General features: G+C 43.1%; 2 protein-coding genes across 5 annotated transcripts; one reads left to right on the top strand and one right to left on the bottom strand.

Moving 5' to 3' along the window:
* Positions 1-357: 357 nt before the first annotated feature.
* On the bottom strand, positions 358-15640 carry LOC311242569 (septin-8-A-like). Of its 4 annotated transcripts, none has more exons than XM_084331539.1 (10): positions 15533-15640; positions 12385-12499; positions 10814-11009; positions 8812-8998; positions 8173-8334; positions 7629-7725; positions 6561-6729; positions 4985-5117; positions 3725-3915; positions 358-1162 (listed from the first exon to the last, which is right to left on the bottom strand). In XM_084331539.1, exons 1-10 carry the CDS (start codon positions 15560-15562, stop codon positions 1108-1110), a joined length of 1335 nt encoding a protein of 444 aa, XP_084187665.1. In that variant the 5' UTR covers positions 15563-15640; the 3' UTR covers positions 358-1107. The 4 variants fall into 4 exon arrangements, with proteins under 4 accessions (XP_084187665.1, XP_084187666.1, XP_084187668.1 ...); XM_084331540.1 differs by having other exon boundaries at positions 358-1548; XM_084331541.1 differs by lacking the exon at positions 358-1162 and adding an exon at positions 1571-2330.
* Positions 15641-16752: 1112 nt separating this feature from the next.
* On the top strand, positions 16753-19232 carry sowahab (sosondowah ankyrin repeat domain family member Ab). The gene has a single exon (XM_084331975.1). It carries the CDS (start codon positions 16754-16756, stop codon positions 18959-18961), a length of 2208 nt encoding a protein of 735 aa, XP_084188101.1. The 5' UTR covers position 16753; the 3' UTR covers positions 18962-19232.
* Positions 19233-19651: the final 419 nt, after the last annotated feature.

Genomic DNA, 19651 nt, shown 5'->3' on the forward strand with positions numbered 1-19651 from the left:
ACTAAGCCCCGCCCTCTTCAATTACGTCAGAGAGGGAGGGGAGACACGCATATAGTTCCAAAATTGCAACATAGTTTGCTAATCTAAAAGGTCAAACTGGATTTTGTGTCTTTCACACGATCTATTTATTGATATGATAAACATGCAGGTTCAAATGAGCCTAGATCAACACTGATTAGAAGAGAAATGCACCCACAAGCCATAGTTTTTTTTTCAAATCTGAGTGACCCCGACATCTATGTAAGGTCAAACTCAACTCGGTGGACTAGGCTTGACAGGAACAGTCTCGAAGTTACTTCAGTGAGTAGTTAGTTAACCATATTTGACAAAACAAGACAAGCGTTATTTTTTTAAAGTAGCACTTTATTATAGCAGAAAATACAAATCCATATAGGCAAGCCAATTTTATTCATAGGCGCCATTTATATATTGACAGTGACACTTGACTAGCCTATAATTTAAACGTACATGTATTATGTCTGGTCATTTTCAATGACTATAATGACTATATAATTTAATAAATTAAAAACTATTAACAGTTCTTCTAATCTGATATGTTCAACACAAGACACACCACAGTTGACCAGGTATAGTTTACTATTTCTTTTAAATCAAACTTGGTTCACATGTGATGTTAATAAAGTGCTTATTATTCAATTACAATCCGTACACCCTTTCAACATAAACCCATATGTTATCTTACTTTTTAATTTCACAGTGCAGATAAAAGTCATTAGTAAAAGGCAATAAACATTATTAAAAGAGCAACCAAGAGGGGGATAGTCGGTACAGAAACAAAGGAATCTGAGTTTTTAACCAAGAGGGGGATAGTCAGTACAGAAACAGACAGATCTGAGTTTTTAAACAATCTGTAACACTTGTAGAGGAGTGTTGGTGTCAAATGCCATGCTATAAACCATGCGTAGAGCACTGCCTAAATCAGTAGGCCTAAAAGAGAGACGTTAGTAGGCTTGGAAGACTCCAGGTGGCTCACTTGCAGAGATGGAAGGGCAGCAGGGCAGACTTCTATAAAAATGTTAATTCAGACTGTAAAAAATAGTAAGCTTGATTGTTTATCTGTAATCTTTTGTTGTGGTAGAAAGTCTTCTAATTCAAATTCCTTCCTGAGGTTAAGGAGCACGCTGACGGAAGACTAAAGAAGCTACGAAAAGAAAGAAAAGTGCATGTTATTGGTTAGAACGAGACAGTGGCCTGCACTGGTACTTATTCAGTGGCCGTAGAAACAGAACAAACAGAACTGCACAAACACAGACCGTTTTATAGAACCTCAGAGTTTAACAAAGTAATTTGACCTGCATTGATTTGATCATTGAAACAAAGAGTTTAACAAAGTAATTTGACCTGCATTGATTTGATCATTGAAACAAAATGACAACTCATGTCCAAGTGGATGGACATGTTAAAAAAAGACATGATTATGATCATCATAAGACTAAACATCTCAACTAGCTCGAGGCGGCCAGGTTTGCATATGATGTGTTTCTGCTTTCTGGTCATACAGATGTCAGGACTGATTCCATGCAAAAACTAAAAAGGAAGAACCAAACAAACAAACAAAAAACAACACAAAGAAATGAATGAAACAGACCATCCTTTATTATCATGTGACGGCAAGCAAAGATCTTCCTCTTTCCTTCACAGCATTTCATTACAGATTTGCATATTATGGTTTCTAACCAGCAATACTTAGTACAAAACTAGACTCGTAAAATAGATCATGTATTAATATCTCTATGTACATTAGATGTTCTGTATTAATGTAAGACAGCCCTGGAGTAATTAATAAACTTTTTTTTCCCACATACACAAAAAAATACACAAACGCATAAATCCACGTTAATCCACAACCGCCAGTTCACAGTTAGTCACAACGGCGATATATAGCCTCATCTATCCTATCTACATTAAGACCGCTCAGTGTTTTACTAAGAAAACGTTGAGTTACGTTTCCCACGGCGGCAGGACAGGACACACACATTCACGGCATGGACGATAAAACAACACAAGCTATGTTATGATAACGGAGTCCGATGGTTTTGTTTTCACGGGTCGAGCAGCGTCAGCGTTAGAGGCACAGCGAAGTCCACTGGGCACCGGGCACCTTTTTGATCCGAAAAGAACACAGAGGCTTTGCGGCTAAACGCGTCGCTCCGTGGAACTCTCATACTATGCGTGGTCACAGTGTCACCGGGTCCACACACACACATACAATGTCGGTATAAAGTAATGGCAAAAGTTCCCATGCTGGCTGACGGCAAAAAAAGACATTCCCGGCTTCCCTTCCCTCGGATGTCTGTTCCATAAATCAACTGAAAAAGGTCAAATGAAAATAAAAATGACAAAATGTGTATGTATGGTACAAAAACAACAACAACGGCATAGGATTTGATAAAGGGCGGGATAGAAAATCATAAGGGATAACAATGTGGAAATGCAACACTGGGAATATGTTTTTATTATTATTATTATTATTATCATTATTGATATTATTAGTTTACAGTTATTAATACTTACATCAATGGCCTAAACATTTCAGTCTTGCATAAAATACATTGTGGTTTTGATGTATTCATCTTCAGCACAGCACTAAAGCTGGTTAATACACACAGATTCATTCTAAACTTTTTCTTTTCTGCACCCAGTAACCAATACCACTAAAATGTCCTAGACCAATCCATACCTATTAAACATGCCAAGGGGATTAATAAAGGAACACTTGACTTGATAAATCTATTAAACATGCCATATTTCATTTACCCACTAGAGGGCACCACAGCCAATAAAGAACGCCATTCATTGTGAATCAGCATAGCAGGAGGGAGGATTCTGGCCTTTATTTCTTCACATTTCATCACAATCTTTGCTCCTCATTAAAGCAAGCTTTGTTTGCGAATACAAAGCAAATTTCACACAAAGAAATGTGCTTCGAAATGTCTACGCAATGATACGCCCGCGTTGGATACATACAGCATACATTACTTACAATGCTCACATCCATGCAACACACGAGAGCGGAGCGCCTCAACGGTAACAACAATGGCCATGTGTAAACAGAAGTGCCCCTGTCTGCGATGCAGTCTGGCAGGTCAGTGTGCACGGAGACATGGGCGTTGGGCTGTGTCACGCAAGCTGTGACCCTCCCACTGTGTCCGGGCACACAATGTCAGACTCAATCTGTCCCTGTATCGGTTTCTGAGCCAACATGGCTCCTGGCAAGGTAATGCTATCTCATTAGTCACATCCTGCTCCTCCTCCCTGAACTAGGGTGACCAGATGCAAAAAGTCCAAAAGCAGGACAACAGTAAGATTTTGGTGGGACAAAGTGGGACAGATAGATAATGTAATTTTTTTTATTAGAATAACATGGTCTTCACGAGACAAATGTTTTTTTTTGGCTTCAAAAAGAGGGACATCCTCTCAATATGTGGGACGTTCGGTCAAATGGTGGGACAGTACAACCAAAAGGGGGACACCTGGTCACCCTACCCTGAACCCTCCTGACTGGCTGGCAGAGGGCACGTTCCATGGCTCTGGGAGTGAGTGAGTCAGGAAATTGATCGACCCCTGATTTTACTGTAGGGGTTTTCATTTAATTGCTATTTTGTGATTTAAACGATTACCCTGAAAACTTGCTGAGCATGGACGACGAACTATCCGAAGAAAACGCATGCGAGAGAAACCTGTTGGAGAGAGAAGGACTTACTTCTTTTTGTCCTTGTCCTTCTTGAAGGGCTGTTGTGAGCAGCCCTGCAGCGCCTGGCCCATCAGGGTCTCAGCGGCCACCTTCCTCCTGTTGAAGGCGTTCATCTCCTCCTCCAGGTCCCGCCTCTTCTCCTCCAGGTTCCTCTTCTCCTCCTGGTGCATCCGCTTCAGCTGCTCAAACCTCTCGTGGAGCTGGGGAGAGGTCAGCGGGAAAGGTAACAGTTTAGGCTTTGTTTATATGCGTGTGCGATCCGTGTTGTTACCTTCTTTTTATTATTATTATTATTTAAAAAAAAATTACATCCACGTCAATTATGGGGAATGTGTAAATTCTTTTTTTTCCTCCTTTTGATTGACGACATGCTGGCAACCATTCATGTCTATTTGACGTGCAGTTGGGATTTTCGAGAGGTGCACATAGTCTACACAGAGAAGCCTCAGCAACACCCACAACCTAGGCAAGCTGGTTTTACGTTCAAATTGTGAGAGCAAAAATCGGCTATTAGGAATCTCGAATGAGCAGGTGATCAGGGCACCTGGGATCTGGAATGGCTTGTCTGGAGGATATTAGGCTAGCCAGGTCAGTATCTTCCTTCAGATACCCACGTATACAGGCTCCCTTTGGCCTCATGTGTTCCGAGTACTTCTTAACCAATCTTTTATTTTGCTCCGTTTGATTCCATTTGATTCTTTTATTCCATGTCCATGTTTATTTGCCGAATCTTTTTGCCGTTTAATCCCATGCAAATCACTAACTTTTTACTGAAAGGAGCTACACAAATTACGTTTGGTATTATTATTATTATTGTTGTTGTTGTAATAATAATAATAATAATAATGGATTGGATTTATATAGCGCTCTTCATGACACCCCAGGGACCCCAGAGCGCTTCACAGAGTCCATTATTCGTTCATACACAGTCATACCGGTGGTGGTAAGCTACAATTGCAGCCAGAGCTGCCCTGAGGCAGACTCACGGAAGCGTGGCGAATAATCATCGCCTACGGCCCCTCCGACCACCACCAACATTCATTCACATGCATACACATTCATACGAGGCAAGTAGGTTAAGTGTCTTGCCCAAGGACACAACGGCAATGGGATGGACATGGGCTTGAGCGGGATTCGAACCACCAACCCTTCGATCATTGGACGACCCGCTCTACCCCTGAGCCAAAGCCGCCCCATTTGTAAAGGAAATGGCCACGCCTTATGTACAGTAATTAGATTCCATTTTAATTGGCGTCAGTCCTCACTCACCTCTCTTTCCTTTTCCTTCAGCTCTGCCTCCGTCTCCTTCACCTTGTTGACAAACATCTGCCTCATGTCCTCCTCCCTGTGCTGCAGCTCCCCAAGGAACTCCCTCCTCTTGGTTTCATACGTCTCCTGTAGGCTGTGGGGGAGGATGCAGAGCGGGGTTAAAGGACCATACCATCTTCTCACCAGAGATCGTCCCCATCTTTTAACACATTTTGTGTTTATAGGTGTATAGTGTATGTTTTGGTAGATCTCAGCCTTCCCTTTCACACTGCCATCGATGTTGAAAAGGGTTGGAATATACGCTCCCTGAAACTTCGCTAGACAGAGGTAATTTATTTTCGCTAATGTTACTCTATTACTCTACTCTGCAAGCAATTCAAATCCGCACGGCAACCGGGAGCACCCGGTAGTTCATAACAAGTGCACCCAACTGAATGCAGAGGATTGCCATGTGGAGCTTGTAGTAGGGGGGAGGGGGGAGGATACAGTGGTTTTCAGAAGGCTGAGTTATATGTCTAGCCATTTTCAACTAACCTTCATGTCTCATGGAGTATTTTCCTCCCCTTTTCAACATCAATGGCAGTTTGAATGGCGTTTAGTAAGCTGTTATCAGCTAAAACACACACTGTATACACCTATGAACACAAAATGTGTTAAAGGAACACACCAATATTATGGGAAATGTGCTTACTGTCTTCTGCAGAGTCAGACAAGAGGATCGATACCAATGTGCAGGAGAAAGCTATCTGGCTGCAAACTAGCCTAGCTTAGCACAAAATAAGTGGATACGGACCACTAGTCTAGCTTAAAACTTAAAAAAGAAAAGAAATGTAAGTGCACCATAGTTAGCTAAAGAGCTGGGTTTCATCCGTAGTCCCTGCCTAACATGCATGTCTTTTTGGGGTGAGAGGAAACCGGAGAACCCGGAGGAAACCCACACAGGGAGAACATGCAAACAAGGCCCCCTGCTGGGGTTTGAACCCAGGCCCTTCTTGCTGTGAGGCAGCAGTGCTAACTAGGGGTGGGAATCACCAGAGGCCTCACGGTACGATACAATCACGATACTTGAGTCACGATAGTATTGCGATACTAAATATATTGCGATATGCTGAGTATTGCGATATTAATATCTCACTTCAATAATTTGTATTGCAGAACATGGTATTTTCTCAAGTAGACAGATGTAAACACTGTAATCTGTGTTGCATGTACCTGACAAAATGAACTGTTTGTATTACAGTCATATTCCAACTTAACTGAATGCGTGTGGACTACTGTACTATTACAGGTATTGAAATGAACAATGCAACTTCCTTATAGATTTTTTTTTTATTTTTTTTTATAAATAATTAAATATAAATACTTGGCGTCCCTGTATCGATACAGTATCGCCACGCAAAGTATTGCGATACTACTACTACGTATCGATATTTTCCCCCACCCCCACTGCTAACCACTGTGCCACAGTGCTGCAAGTCAGTGAGCGAGCAAATTAGTGAGTGAATGACAGACATTGTGGGTCTGTCTACGAGGTGGCTTTGCATCTAAAAGCAAAACCACGATTTTTTTTTTCTACCTGAAGGTCTGGCTGTCGGAGTCGCTGTCCTTGAAGCCCATCTCCTCCAGCTTGCAGCGCCTGTAGAGCTCGTAGTGGCGCGCGTGCGTCTGCTCCCTCAGATCCTCCATGTTCACCCGCAGCAGCATCTCCCGGAGCTTCACAAAGTCACAGTGGCTCTCGTTCTCCACTGGGACACGAGACCAGACGGACATCAGAATCACACATCTATTTCGCTCAGTCAGAGTACTTTCACGTTCAAGGAATTCGCCCTCGGTGCCGCTCGCTCACACAAAGGAGAGGGAGAAGCAACACATCTAGGGAGGTGTTAAAATAAATATAGAAATTGAAATTTTTTATAGGGGGGGGGGGTGGAGGGGGAGGGAAGGGGAAGGAAAGAGCGAGGAAGAGCACATGTATTGTATTGTATTTATTATTTTTATGTCTTTTAATCTACATTTATTTTGATTTAATTACTGGACTGTCATTATTGTTATTATTATTTCTGTCATTGTCCTGTGATTTATCATTGATTTTTACTGTTACTGTATTGTTTGTTTAGTTTTATGTTAAAAAGGGAAAATAAAAAACATTTGTTAAAAAAAAAGAAATAGAACATTTTTAAATGAAAAGTACAAATATTAAACAAGTAGAGTAGAGGTATATACAAATACTTGATTGTCCTGATACACCAAGCTAAAATACTCGTACTTGGTATTGATTAATGTCACAGATACCTGATCACTGAGTACTAGCACGATGCTATTTAAATGACAATCAAAGGATTTTCTAGGATTATCTACCTATCGCGTTTGCTGCGCTTCTACTATCGGTCGAAGCTGCAAATACACGTTTGGGATTTCACCAAAGCCCGTCACTATAATAAATCCATATGACGCAGTCCTCCACTTGTTACGCTTCACACGACAGCAGAGGAAACTATAAAAGCGACAGCGTTAGCTGTTACTTTAATGGATGTAGATAAGATAGCTAATGGGGCAATGATCTCTTTTATCACCGCTCATGCTTTTTAAAGGGTATTGTTATTACACTGTTGCGACTGCCTACTCCGTAGCTGGAGAAGCTCACCTTGCACTGATCCCCAGGGGTACAGCCTGGCTCGCACCATCTTGTTCCCCACCTTGACCTCCTCCACGCTCCCCACCACAGCGAAGGGCAGGTGAGCCTGTAACGTTAAAAGGTGTTGTGTTTACTTGGGCTGTAGTTTCTAGTTAGAGAAACAGACCTGTTGGCCCGGAAAGGTTTGATTCCTCTTCTTTTCTTAGGGAATCATTTCTCCAGGACATTATTGATGAAATTGCTCAAGCATGCGTGATGTCATCATGTCGGGGGGATGTAGGATGTGGTGGCTCATAGTTTAGTTAAACTTGTGTATACGTTGAGCCAGGTCATGTTTTTAAGTCGGGTCATGTTTTTAACTTGGGTCATGTTTTTCAGTCAGGTCATGTTTTTAAGTCCAGTTAGTTTTCAGTTTAATTATATTGAACGTTTTTTCAATAAATGCATGTTTCCAAAGTCAATGAGTAATCGTGTTCAATAATTGTGATCTCATTATTGACCATCATTGATTATGATTTTTGCCATAATGTGTGTGTGTGTGTGCAGGACTCACGTTCATGGACGAGTTGATCTCTGTAACGGCCTCGTCCTCTGTGGGAAACTGATAGATCTGGACTCCATTACTGACCAGCTCGCTCATGATCTTTATCTTGAACTTGTGCAGCTCACTCTTGGATATTGTGTCTGCCTTCGCGATGATAGGGATGATGTTCACCTACATGGAGGAAAAAAGATAACCTTTAGATGCTTATAATTAATTAAATTAATTAAAATCTCTTGGCTCCAGTTATCCTAAAAATAAGTTATCGTCAGTTACTGCTCCTGATGGTCAAAGGTGGGAAGTCCTCTGGAGCAGCGAGAAAGAAAAGCTGATTTATTGAGAGTTGTTGTGTCAGAACAAGCCTGTCTGACCACTTCTCTCTAAACAACCAAAGTATTTGCATGTAATATTTAGGTGTGCCTGCTTGAAGTGGAGAGACCATTTCGGAAGCCTGTCACATACGTCTGTTTTTGACCATTAGAAGCAGTGCTAATAACTTACATTTAGGATAGCTGTACATTTCCCTGTCAACCATGGTTGTCAACGATCACCTGTGACTTGATTACAAGCACCTGTCGTTTGCCTACCAAGATGTCTGTGGTGACGATGATGTAGACGAATACCGTGAGTCCTACCAGATGTCAATGTTACCTTGCTATCCAGTTTCTTCATGGTGACCAGATCCAAGGACTTTAGAGAGTGGCCAGTAGGGGCGATGAAGTACAGACAGATGTGGATCCTTGTATCCTTGAAATTGAACAACGACCGTCTTATTTTCAACTCCTCTTGGAGATGATTTTCAAATTGTGTGTCAATATAGTCGACGATGGGTTTATAGCTGCAAACGAGAAAGAGGAAACAACAACAAAAATTATAAATAGATTCACAGCACGTGCGTCTCCAATCCATCTGTAGCTATGTCCTTTTACACTAGCTAAAGGAATCGCCTTTGCTAGGGTTGCCCTCTCTTAGTCAATCAGTCATTTTAATTTGACGCTTTTGGTCTTAGTCAGCCAAGATTCATTAGTCAATTAGTGGTTTTTAATGTACTGTAGTACTAGATTGTACTGGTCCTTCTGCATGTGGAAAACGTATACTTCTGAAAAATTATTCAGATTTGTTGCTTAAATCAATTAAATCTGTTAAATCTGCAAAGTCCTGTGACTATCAGTCCACTGAGAATCTCTTTGGTGGCGGACAGCCCCTACAAATCAGTATCCTGGTTACAAACTCACGACGGCCTTCGCGCAGCCAAGAATGTCGTCCTTTTATACTCCCCCGTCATTAAAAGCATTCAAATGTCTTTTGACATGGCATTGGTTCTACCAATCAGTCCCTCTCTTCCCCTCCCGGTCATGTCCCGACAAAGAAGCGCACCGTATGCCAAACCCACTCGCTGTACTGTGTGCGCTGGCTGAATGCAGGGCAGGAGCCCATTCATGTCCAGCGCTGGTCTAAAGCTCCAGCGGCCATAGTAACAACTTTCAGTCACGGGTCAGTCGATTTCTAGAGGTCATTTAGAACATCAAACGGTCTCAAATGTTAAATCATACAGAATTTAGGGTACAAGACTACGAGTGCTCATAACCGCAGTATACTGTAGGAATAGGTATCTTACTTTGCTTAGCGACGGGGAGCTAATAGTCGTCAGTGGAGGACAGTAGTAAAGCTTTGGTCTTTGTTTGAACGTATGTTCTAAAAGATTTGGTCAAAATGGAAAATGTAGTATGAAAGCAATAACATACAAAAGGTCATACTACGTGGTAGTTAATTGACGTCCGGTGTTCTGATCTACAGAACTCTGCAACATAACTACAAACAGAAATCACACCAAAGTACTAACTTGGGAGTTTGATCTCATTTCTGTTCTATTGACATCCTTTTGCAATTTCAGTCTGAATGTTAAAGGAACACTCCAACATTTTGGGAAATAAACGTATTTGCCATCTTCCTCAGAGTCAGACAAGAAGATTGATGTCCGTTTCATCGCTGTGTGTCCAGTAGCCCCAGGGAGAGATGCATGCTAGCCTAGCTTAGCACACAGGCTGGAAGCGGTAGGGAGCGGCTAGCCTAGCTTAGCACATGGGCTGGAAGCGGTAGGGAGCGGCTAGCCTAGCTTAGCACACAGGCTGGAAGCGGTAGGGAGCGGCTAGCCTAGCTTAGCACACGGGCTGGAAGCGGTAGGGAGTGGCTAGCCTAGCTTAGCACACGGGCTGGAAGCGGTAGGGACTGGCTAGCCTAGCTAGCACACGGGCTGGAAGCGGTAGGGAGTGGCTAGCCTAGCTTAGCACACAGGCTGGAAGTGGTAGGGAGCGGCTAGCCTAGCTTAGCACACTGGCTGGAAGCGGTAGGGAGTGGCTAGCCTAGCTTAGCACAAGGGCTGGAAGCAGTAGCACCTTGAGAGCTCACCAAGTTTAAAGTGTGCTATATAAATTAAATCTATTATTATTATTATTATTATTAGTAGGGAGTGGCTAGCCTAGCTTAGCACACAGGCTGGAAGCAGTAGGGAGCGGCTAGCCTAGCTCTGTCAAAAGTGAAGAAATACAACTTCCAACAACTCCAAAACTGACCTAGAGACTAAATTGACTCTAGGGAAGATGGCAAATAAGTGTATTTCCCAAAAAAGACAAACATCTATTCAGTAGCCTACCTTTGTTCCTTGTTAATCTGATCTCCGAACCCTACGGTGTCCACAACCGTGAGCTTGAGGTGGACATTGCTCTCCTGCAGATCATATGTCTTCGGTCGCATCTGTACGTCCCTCTCATAATGGCTAGCTTCGTCATTCTCAAACGTTGTGTTGAAAAGAGTGTTCATCAGTGTTGATTTTCCAATCCCTGTCTCACCTGGACCAAGAAAATAAATGTGACAACATAAGTTTAAAGATCCCCTCCACATGTGTTTTTAACACTTTAAAGATTTGTTTATTGAATAACAATTTGTTTGGTATGGTTTTCCTACCAAAGATTTTCAATAAACTACTGAAAATAGCAGCATCCCTACATCCTTGCCCTCATTGATGAAAGGATATATAAAGCCCGCCCCCCTCACGTCTTCAAGTCACATCTTTTCCCAAGCCGAACTTTATCTTTTTCCACCTATACGGTTCACCCAAATTGTTTACTTTAACCCAATCTATGCATGAAAATACTTGTTTTCATGCATAGATCACTAGACATATCAACTTATAATACGAGTTTCATGTTAGCAGTTAGTGTTTCCTGGATGACCGTGTGGCCAGCTGGGTAATAGCGACCATGATAGGTTTGCAGGATCAGGATTAGTTCGATTTTGAGGAAGTACAGCTAAAAGGGCCCTCTGGTGACAAGTTCTGCACAAATAACAATCTGCATAGTCGAAGTCATGCCTCCAAGTGGAGTTAACTGTAGAAAAAAAGATGACACTGCACACATTACTCTCTCAATCCATTAATTTGCAGTTTGGGGAGATACGTTTGTTTACATCTGCAGAGCCTGCAATTAGTTATTAGTTTACAAAACACATACTACTATGAATCTAATTCTTAGTTAATCTATCATATGTCATCAAAAATGAAGACGATATCATGTTGAGGCACTGTGAACCAAACATAAGCCTAGAAGGTACTTTGTAAACAACATTCTGGGGCCCTGCCATTGTATACAACAACAGTGACACAGTAGATTCTCAGGTCATTTAGCTCCAAACTGTGTTCAAGGGCCCAAGGGCCCAATCTGTCCCAAAACGGTATCATGCACCTTTAATGCAGCACAAACCCATAGCGTGCATAAGAGCAAGGTACTGACTAACAGGATAAGGAATCCAGGCTGGGTTCACATACAGGTGCAGCTCAATAAATTAGAATATCGTGGAAAAGTCTATATATTTAGCTGTATTGATGCAGTCATTTGTGCAAAAGGAGCCCCAACCAAGTACTGAGTGAACATTCAGAAGGCCGACACTTCTTTATACAAAAGAAAAATACATCTATTTTTATTTATTTTTTTATTGGTGATACAGAATTTTGGGCTTTCATGAGCTGGAAGACATAATCATCCAAATTAAAACAAATAAAGGCTTGAAATATTTCACTTTGTGTGTAATGACTCTATAATCTATGAGAGTTTCGCTTTTTGAATTGAATTACTGAAATAAAATAACTTTTCCACAATATTCTAATTTATCGAGCTGCACCTGTATATACATATATATATATATATATCTACATATATACATACATACCTACACAGAGGATGTTGAAACAGAAGCCCTGAGAGACTGATTTACTGACCAACTGGTCTGGTAGGCTGTCAAACCCCACATGACCTCCTAGCTCCAGGCTCCGCTTCTCTTCATTCTGAGGCAAAACAACACATTACATCTTCATGTAAAATAGATTCATAAAGACAGGCCACACAAACAAATAAACTAAACAACAACGACAATAATGGTACCTGGGAATGATGCAAAAACAATTAAGTTCATTATATCGTACCATATATGAATGATGACATTATTACAGTTATTATTCATATTATTATTGTAATTTTTCCTAGCTTCTCATACCATACACGCACACACACACAAATGTCTATATGCATACATATACATACAGGGGCGTGCACAGACACTTTGGGGGGCAGGGGCTCAAGCAGGGGAGGTGGCTGCATGCGGGGTACTTTCTAAATTGATATGGTCTATTTTTTTGTGGATAGTAGTATGCATTTCCATCTTCATATTGTGAAGAAGAAAAAAAGGGGGAGGGCACTTGGGGGAAAAGGGCAGGGGCTCAAGCCCCCCTTCGGCCCTATCGGTGCACGCCACTGTATAGTATACATCCAATATTTCCATTTCTGATTGTAAATCAAATTCTGGTGTTATGTAGTAACATGTTATCGCCTAATAAACAGAGTCTGACATTCAATTTTGCTGCTATGATTAGAGGTATAATTCAGCAGTGGATGAGCTGATGTCATGATCGATTTTCTTGTCTCCACAATTCATGTTGTGATTCTTCAATATATTGTCACACCTCTAGTGTGAGTGTGTGTGTGTGTGTGGGTGGGATTTTAGATCAAATCCCCACACTCACTTTTAAGAGCATGCTTTACAAGTGAGGTCATCTTTCCCTTCCACTAAAACCACTGGATGTCTGGACCTATAAAAAGATTTTCTAGCCATCATAAAATACTGTAGGTTCCTCTGGCAAAGGCACATAAGTCCAGCAAGGTCAGGCGGCATGGTGAGGGTGTATCAAAACAACAGGATATCACTGAGTCATGGCAGAGTGGGTTGCGTACATTAAGTGTTTTTTATCTGTGTAATAAAACCGTCTTCTGACCAGCCAACCTATAGGCTGATGCTCTGGACGCACAGGTGCTAAACATCGACCGATAGCACTCCAGTGCATTAATGTATGTAACAATTAATCTCTTATACATACAGTAATAATGACAAAGATATGGTCATGCCGCAGTATTCTTTGTTTATTGGGCGGGGGATCAAGCTATCAATTCACACACTGTAAAAGATGATTAGTTAAGCCAATGCAAAAAGGTGACAATGCAATTGTCCAGTGCACTTGGAAAGGAACAAAAAGGGACTTGTGCCTAAAGATCCGTCAATAAATAGCCTACATATAAATCACAAGGTATGTTATTTGATCTATACTTTGGCTTTTTTTCAGTGAGCGTGGAAAGAATGAATGATCCCCATTCCCCATCCCTAAATATATATCGCATTATCAATATTATCATCAATATTATCAATATATCGCAATATGAAAATGTTACCATATGCATCATTGAGACAAAGAAAATGGACCATGATATCAAATCACCCATTACTTACCAGCAAAACTGCCCAGACACCGCAAAACCTTTTGTTTATTTGCCATTTATGACATGGTGATGGCTATAACAAGTTACTACAACACAACATTTTGTTTGCAACTTCATAAGAAATGTTTATATAGGGGAAATGTTGCCTTTTTGCATATATTATACCTTTAAAATAAAATATAGTTTTTTTGTATCAGTCACTGACTCACTCCATGCACATTAGTATACTTCTGGACCAGCGTTGTGAACCTCATTTGGGTGCAAGAGCTTCGCACAAATCTTGCATGGCTGACAAATTTGAGGGTTCTCTCTCTCTCTGATCTCCTACTTTAGGAGAGAGTTCACAAATAGCCACGAACCGTCTTGGGGGACTACAGGGATAACATGAATGCTTAAAGGAAACGGGGTGGCATTTCCCCCCAGAATCTGCGCGAGGAAGGATGCCAAGTAACAGTTTGCATTTCGTTTGGCCGGCAAACGGGACGGACGGACGGACGCCGCTGGTCCTTCTTCACTGTCAGATGTATTCTGGGACACCCATGGGTCACTGGCAGAGAAGCGGCGGCCCCTTCACAGAAGCCACAACATGAGGACAAGGATGTGTTCTCAATACAACAATCATCCGTTTCTACTGGCCCAGAACTGTGGCCCAGACCATAGGGTCTGTGTGTCTTTCTCTCTCTTACACACACACACACACACACACACACACACACACACACACACACACACACAAACAAAAGGGTCTTTATCTGGATGCTATTTCACAGGGGAGGATAATATCCAAGTACACCCCCCCCCCCCCCAAATCCCTGACCCTATCCCATCCTTTCTCTAGACTTTTCCCATTACAGACTTATCATAATGTCATCATACATGTCCTGTACGACCATAACAACAAACAACACTACAACACTATACGTTTGTATACTTCTAAGAATATATTGTGTATTATGCCTTAGGACATTTGCCACTTGAAGTGGCTGATTATGTGTCTATCCTCTTACAGTGCCTCGGCTTATGGTTCAACAAGACAACATAGACTCTGTCATGGAAATGCTCGACCATTTACACAATAGGCACAAAAGAAGATGTTGTACACCTTTCTCTCAGAAATGGCAACGATGTATACCGCGGTTAATTAGCCTACTGAGTAAAGTTGGGATTAATTTGAGGTAAACGAATTGAGTTGAGGTTATTACACATCGTGCTTGGATCAGTTGGATGTTACAATATGCTACATGCATGCGTGTCTCTATACAGATTGCCTACCAAGGCAAAGGAACGACAGTGCGTCATTTGCATTTTAATCCGTCGTCAGTCCGAAACTCGTTTTCGTCATTAATTATCACAAATAATATGGCTCTATAAATACTGATGGAGATAGACCCGCATCCTCGGACGACAAATCAATGTAAACCCCACGATCATGCAATCGACACCTGAATACGCGACCAGTGTATTCTATCCTCCAGGCTGAAGGCATAAACACAATTATTCTATATGATTGCAGACTAATAGGTTGACACATGACACACAATAATACTCACAGCGAAAACATCTACTTCGGTGGCCGTCATTGTCAGAGGTGTGTTGGTAGAATTTACGAGGAGCTGTCTTCATCGGAACCTGCTTTTACTGGAGGAACGGGCTAATTCATTCAACATGGCCACTTCATGGCAACACCCCCTCGGTGCTGGAATGCAATTCTATCCAATTCTGCCAATAGTATGCAGCTGCAGAGCCGCAGAGCCAGCGGCGCTTCCCTCACAGCGCGGCCGTCAGAGCGCGGCCGTCAGAGCGCCGCTGGCTCTGCGACTCTGCAGCTGCATGCTTCTCAATTCTACTAGGAACTTCGCCAAAAGAAAAGAAAAAAAACGCTGATTTATTTTGCACATAATCGCACACACATACATTAAACTTTTGCACACATTAATTTAGTTTGATCGTTATTGAGAGTAAAGCTTGAATATGCATGGCCACGTGACCTGTGGTGTGTGTCATCTGGGACGTTGTATCATTGTGCTGTGTTAATTACAACAGCTCCATGAAATGATGTAGATGAAAGAATAATGGTAATATACCTTGTCTTATAGGGACTGGACTGATATACCTTATTATGCCATTGCTTCGAGCTTAACACAACACAAGGACTCAATGTCCCCGATGACATCACTGGTGGCCATATTCAAACTAAATATAACTGTCAAACTGTCCAAATGTAAATATAACTAAACATTAACTAAATGAATGTGTGTACTGTAAAAAATTATGTGCAAAGTAAATCAGCATTATTTTGGTGAAGTGTCTCTTTAAGCTAATAGACGCACTGCCTTTTCCAACCACAAAGCTTCCAAATTCCCAACTAAACTAGGGAGAAAAAAAACTGTACACATAATATTATTAGTATGTTGCAGTTCATTCATATATTGATGCATTGATTTGGCCTAATCCATTTTGGATCTACAACATATAGGCTGAATACAAAATGCACATAAAAACCTGCATGCCATACAGTCACACACGTACCGTTCATATAGATAAAAACCATCGCAGCAAAGTTATTTTGAAGACCCACCGGAAACAGCAGGTGATGGGGACATCGCCCACCAGTACCCAGGGCGGGGGGGGCGAGGGGGGGGGGGGTTGTTATAGCGTATCCATAACACAGTGCCGAGAGCGGGACAGTCCGGGAGCTGCTGTCTGTGGGATCATCTCAAACAACTCCGCCATAGTTTTGACTGCTGGTTATTATTAAAGGGAAAAAAAGGATGGCTTTGACGCAAGAAACTGTTTTGACTTTTTTACTGGAGCACGGGGGTAAAGTGAAGAACTCGGAGTTGTTGAACCATTTCAAAAGTCAAATCAACTGCAGTGATCCCGCGGAAAAGCAGCACAATAGAGATCTCTTCAAGAAAATTGTGAACAGTGTCGCGGTCGTGAAACAAATTGACGACGCGAAGTTTGTGGTTGTGAAGAAACGGTATCAGGATTTCGTTAAAGGGGGATTTGTGCGCGTTGACGCGCAGAAAGCGGACTTGTTGGAGGATGACAGCGTTCGCAGTCGGAACACGTCCTTCTCCCCCTCCTGTTCGGAGCGCAGCGCCTCTCTGGGGGGTAAGATGCTCCATTCAGACATAGAAAACAACAACGCGCACTATTCTTCAAATATAAATGACAATTATTTCAGTGATAACACCAAACATATTCCAGTGCACAGTGATGTAGACGGTTACTACTACCCTAGTGGGCAAAGAGGAGTGCCGTTATTATCAAGTAACAGTAATAGTGGGCACACGACTGTCAAGGGCCTGAATATAACGCGTGATCCGTCTGTCAAAGCGGGGAAAACTGGCGCAGTGTTTGCGGTCATAGCGGTGAAATCTCCCCCCCATTCACCGAGAGAGTCTGTACTGGTGAGGCAGGATGGATTCGGTTCCAAAGTGCTTCAGCAGCAAAAGGCCCCAGAAAAGCCAAACCCATCGGTCAACACAGTTCCTTCACCATCAGAACCCACTGTGGATTCTTACTGTCCAGGATCTGACCAGGACGTGCGTACCTCCCACTGGAGCAGGCCTCCCATGGAGCAGGGAGAGCAGAGACAAGCACCGAGCTCTCCCCGGGACGAGCGTACCTCCCACTGGAGCAGGCCTCCCATGGAGCAGGGAGAGGAGAGACAAGCACCGAGCTCCCCCCGGGACGAGCGTACCTCCCACTGGAGCAGGCCTCCCATGGAGCAGGGAGAGCAGAGACAAGCACCGAGCTCCCCCCGGGACGAGCGTACCTCCCACTGGAGCAGGCCTCCCATGGAGCAGGGCCAGGGAGAGCAGAGACAAGCACCGAGCTCTCCCCGGGACGAGCGTACCTCCCACTGGAGCAGGCCTCCCATGGAGCAGGGAGAGGAGAGACAAGCACCGAGCTCTCCCCGGGACGAGCGTACCTCCCACTGGAGCAGGCCTCCCATGGAGCAGGGAGAGCAGAGACAAGCACCGAGCTCCCCCCGGGACGAGCGTACCTCCCACTGGAGCAGGCCTCCCATGGAGCAGGGCCAGGGAGAGCAGAGACAAGCACCGAGCTCTCCCCGGGACGAGCGTACCTCCCACTGGAGCAGGCCTCCCATGGAGCAGGGCCAGGGAGAGCAGAGACAAGCACCGAGCTCTCCCCGGGACGAGCGTACCTCCCACTGGAGCAGGCCTCCCATGGAGCAGGGAGAGGAGAGACAAGCACCGAGCTCCCCCCGGGACACACGTACCTCCCACTGGAGCAGGCCTCCCATGGAGCAGGGAGAGGAGAGACAAGCACCGAGCTCCCCCCAGCTGAGGAAGACACAGCACAAGAGTACAAGACAAGGAGACGACCACGCCAAATATCCAGAGTCTTTCCCTTTGGAGCCTGCGGCTCACGAGTGGTTGGTCAAATCGGCCTCTGGACTATGGGGTCAAATCTACGGCCTCCTGCTGCGAGACACTCACTTGGCGAAGAAGAAAGACTTCATGTCAGGATTCACAGCCGTGCACTGGGCTGCCAAGGGCGGCAACAGTGACATGGTGCGCAAGATCATGAACGTCTCCAGCAAGAAGAGGGGCAGCGTCACACGCGTGGACGTGGACAGCAAAGCGCACGGGGGCTACACGCCTCTGCACATCGCGGCTATACACGGCCAAGAGGAGGTGATGTTTCTGCTGGTGCAGGGTTACGGAGCCAAGGTGGACGTGAGAGATAACCACGGGAAGAAGCCGTGCCACTACCTGGACAAAGGCGCGTCGGACAAAGTGAGAGAGCTGCTGGGAGGCCCGCTACCCTCAGTGCAGGATAGGACGGAGGATGACTGCAGAGAGATTGTGCCAAAAGGCTTGAACACAATAAGCAGGCTGTTTCAGCCCCACATAGGACACAGGAAGAAGCACAGGCAACAGCCAGGTGTGTGTCCTTTGCCAGCGAGGATTAGAGGGATGATGACAGAAGAGGCAGTGGAATGAACGGTGTCAACATTCTATAGGAATACATTAAAATTCTTTCACTTTGTCTACTAAATGTGTTATTCAACTGAAAAGTCATATCATTGGTAATTATGCTTTAGGTTGTTGTTGTTGGTGACGTTTAATTGAAAGAAGAATGAGTATAGTTTCATTTCAGCACTTATTGTGTATTGTTGGCAGGAATGTCTTTGTTCGTTTATTTTAGGTGTACTTCTTTTGCATGTTTGAATTCTATAACGCATCATCATTAGATGTCTATAGTTCTCACAAATCTATCTCACATAACATTGTTGTGAAAGTTGAAGATGAATTTTCCTCTTTGCATTAGTTAAAATACATTATTAACAATTAAACACCATTTTTGGTTATTTTTGTACTGACTTAAGTTATTTTATAAAATGTAACCCAAACAAATATCTTATGCCGTTGTCTCATTTACCTCATTATAAGAAACAGCCTCTCATTAGACTGTATTCATAACTTCAGAGCATGACAGTGTGAAAACATATCTTACAGTTGATTTGAACACCTCTAAACTGGTCTCATTCTGAGTTTGATTGATTGAAAACTTTATTAACAGATTGCAGAATGGGTACAATACACAGCTCAATACACACAATTGTTAAGGGGATGCAGACCAGAGAAAGACTTTCATCTTGTTTACATCAGGGTCCCCCATTTTCAATTCAT

Source organism: Notolepis coatsorum (assembly GCF_963971535.1).
Source record: "Notolepis coatsorum genome assembly, chromosome: 16".
In the NCBI taxonomy this organism is placed as follows: Eukaryota; Metazoa; Chordata; class Actinopteri; order Aulopiformes; family Paralepididae; genus Notolepis; species Notolepis coatsorum.

What these genes read in the sequence shown, in the direction of transcription:
- LOC311242569 (XM_084331539.1), bottom strand. Translation starts at nt 15,562, where the DNA reads ATGACGGCCACCGAAGTAGATGTTTTCGCT. An exon ending in CCGAAGTAGATGTTTTCGCT is followed by an intron (nt 12,500 to 15,532) that starts GTGAGTATTATT and finishes GTTTTGCCTCAG; the next exon opens with AATGAAGAGAAGCGGAGCCT. An exon ending in AAGGACAAGGACAAAAAGAA is followed by an intron (nt 1,163 to 3,724) that starts GTAAGTCCTTCT and finishes TTCTTTTCGTAG; the next exon opens with CTTCTTTAGTCTTCCGTCAG.
- sowahab (XM_084331975.1), top strand. Translation starts at nt 16,754, where the DNA reads ATGGCTTTGACGCAAGAAACTGTTTTGACTTTTTTACTGGAGCACGGG.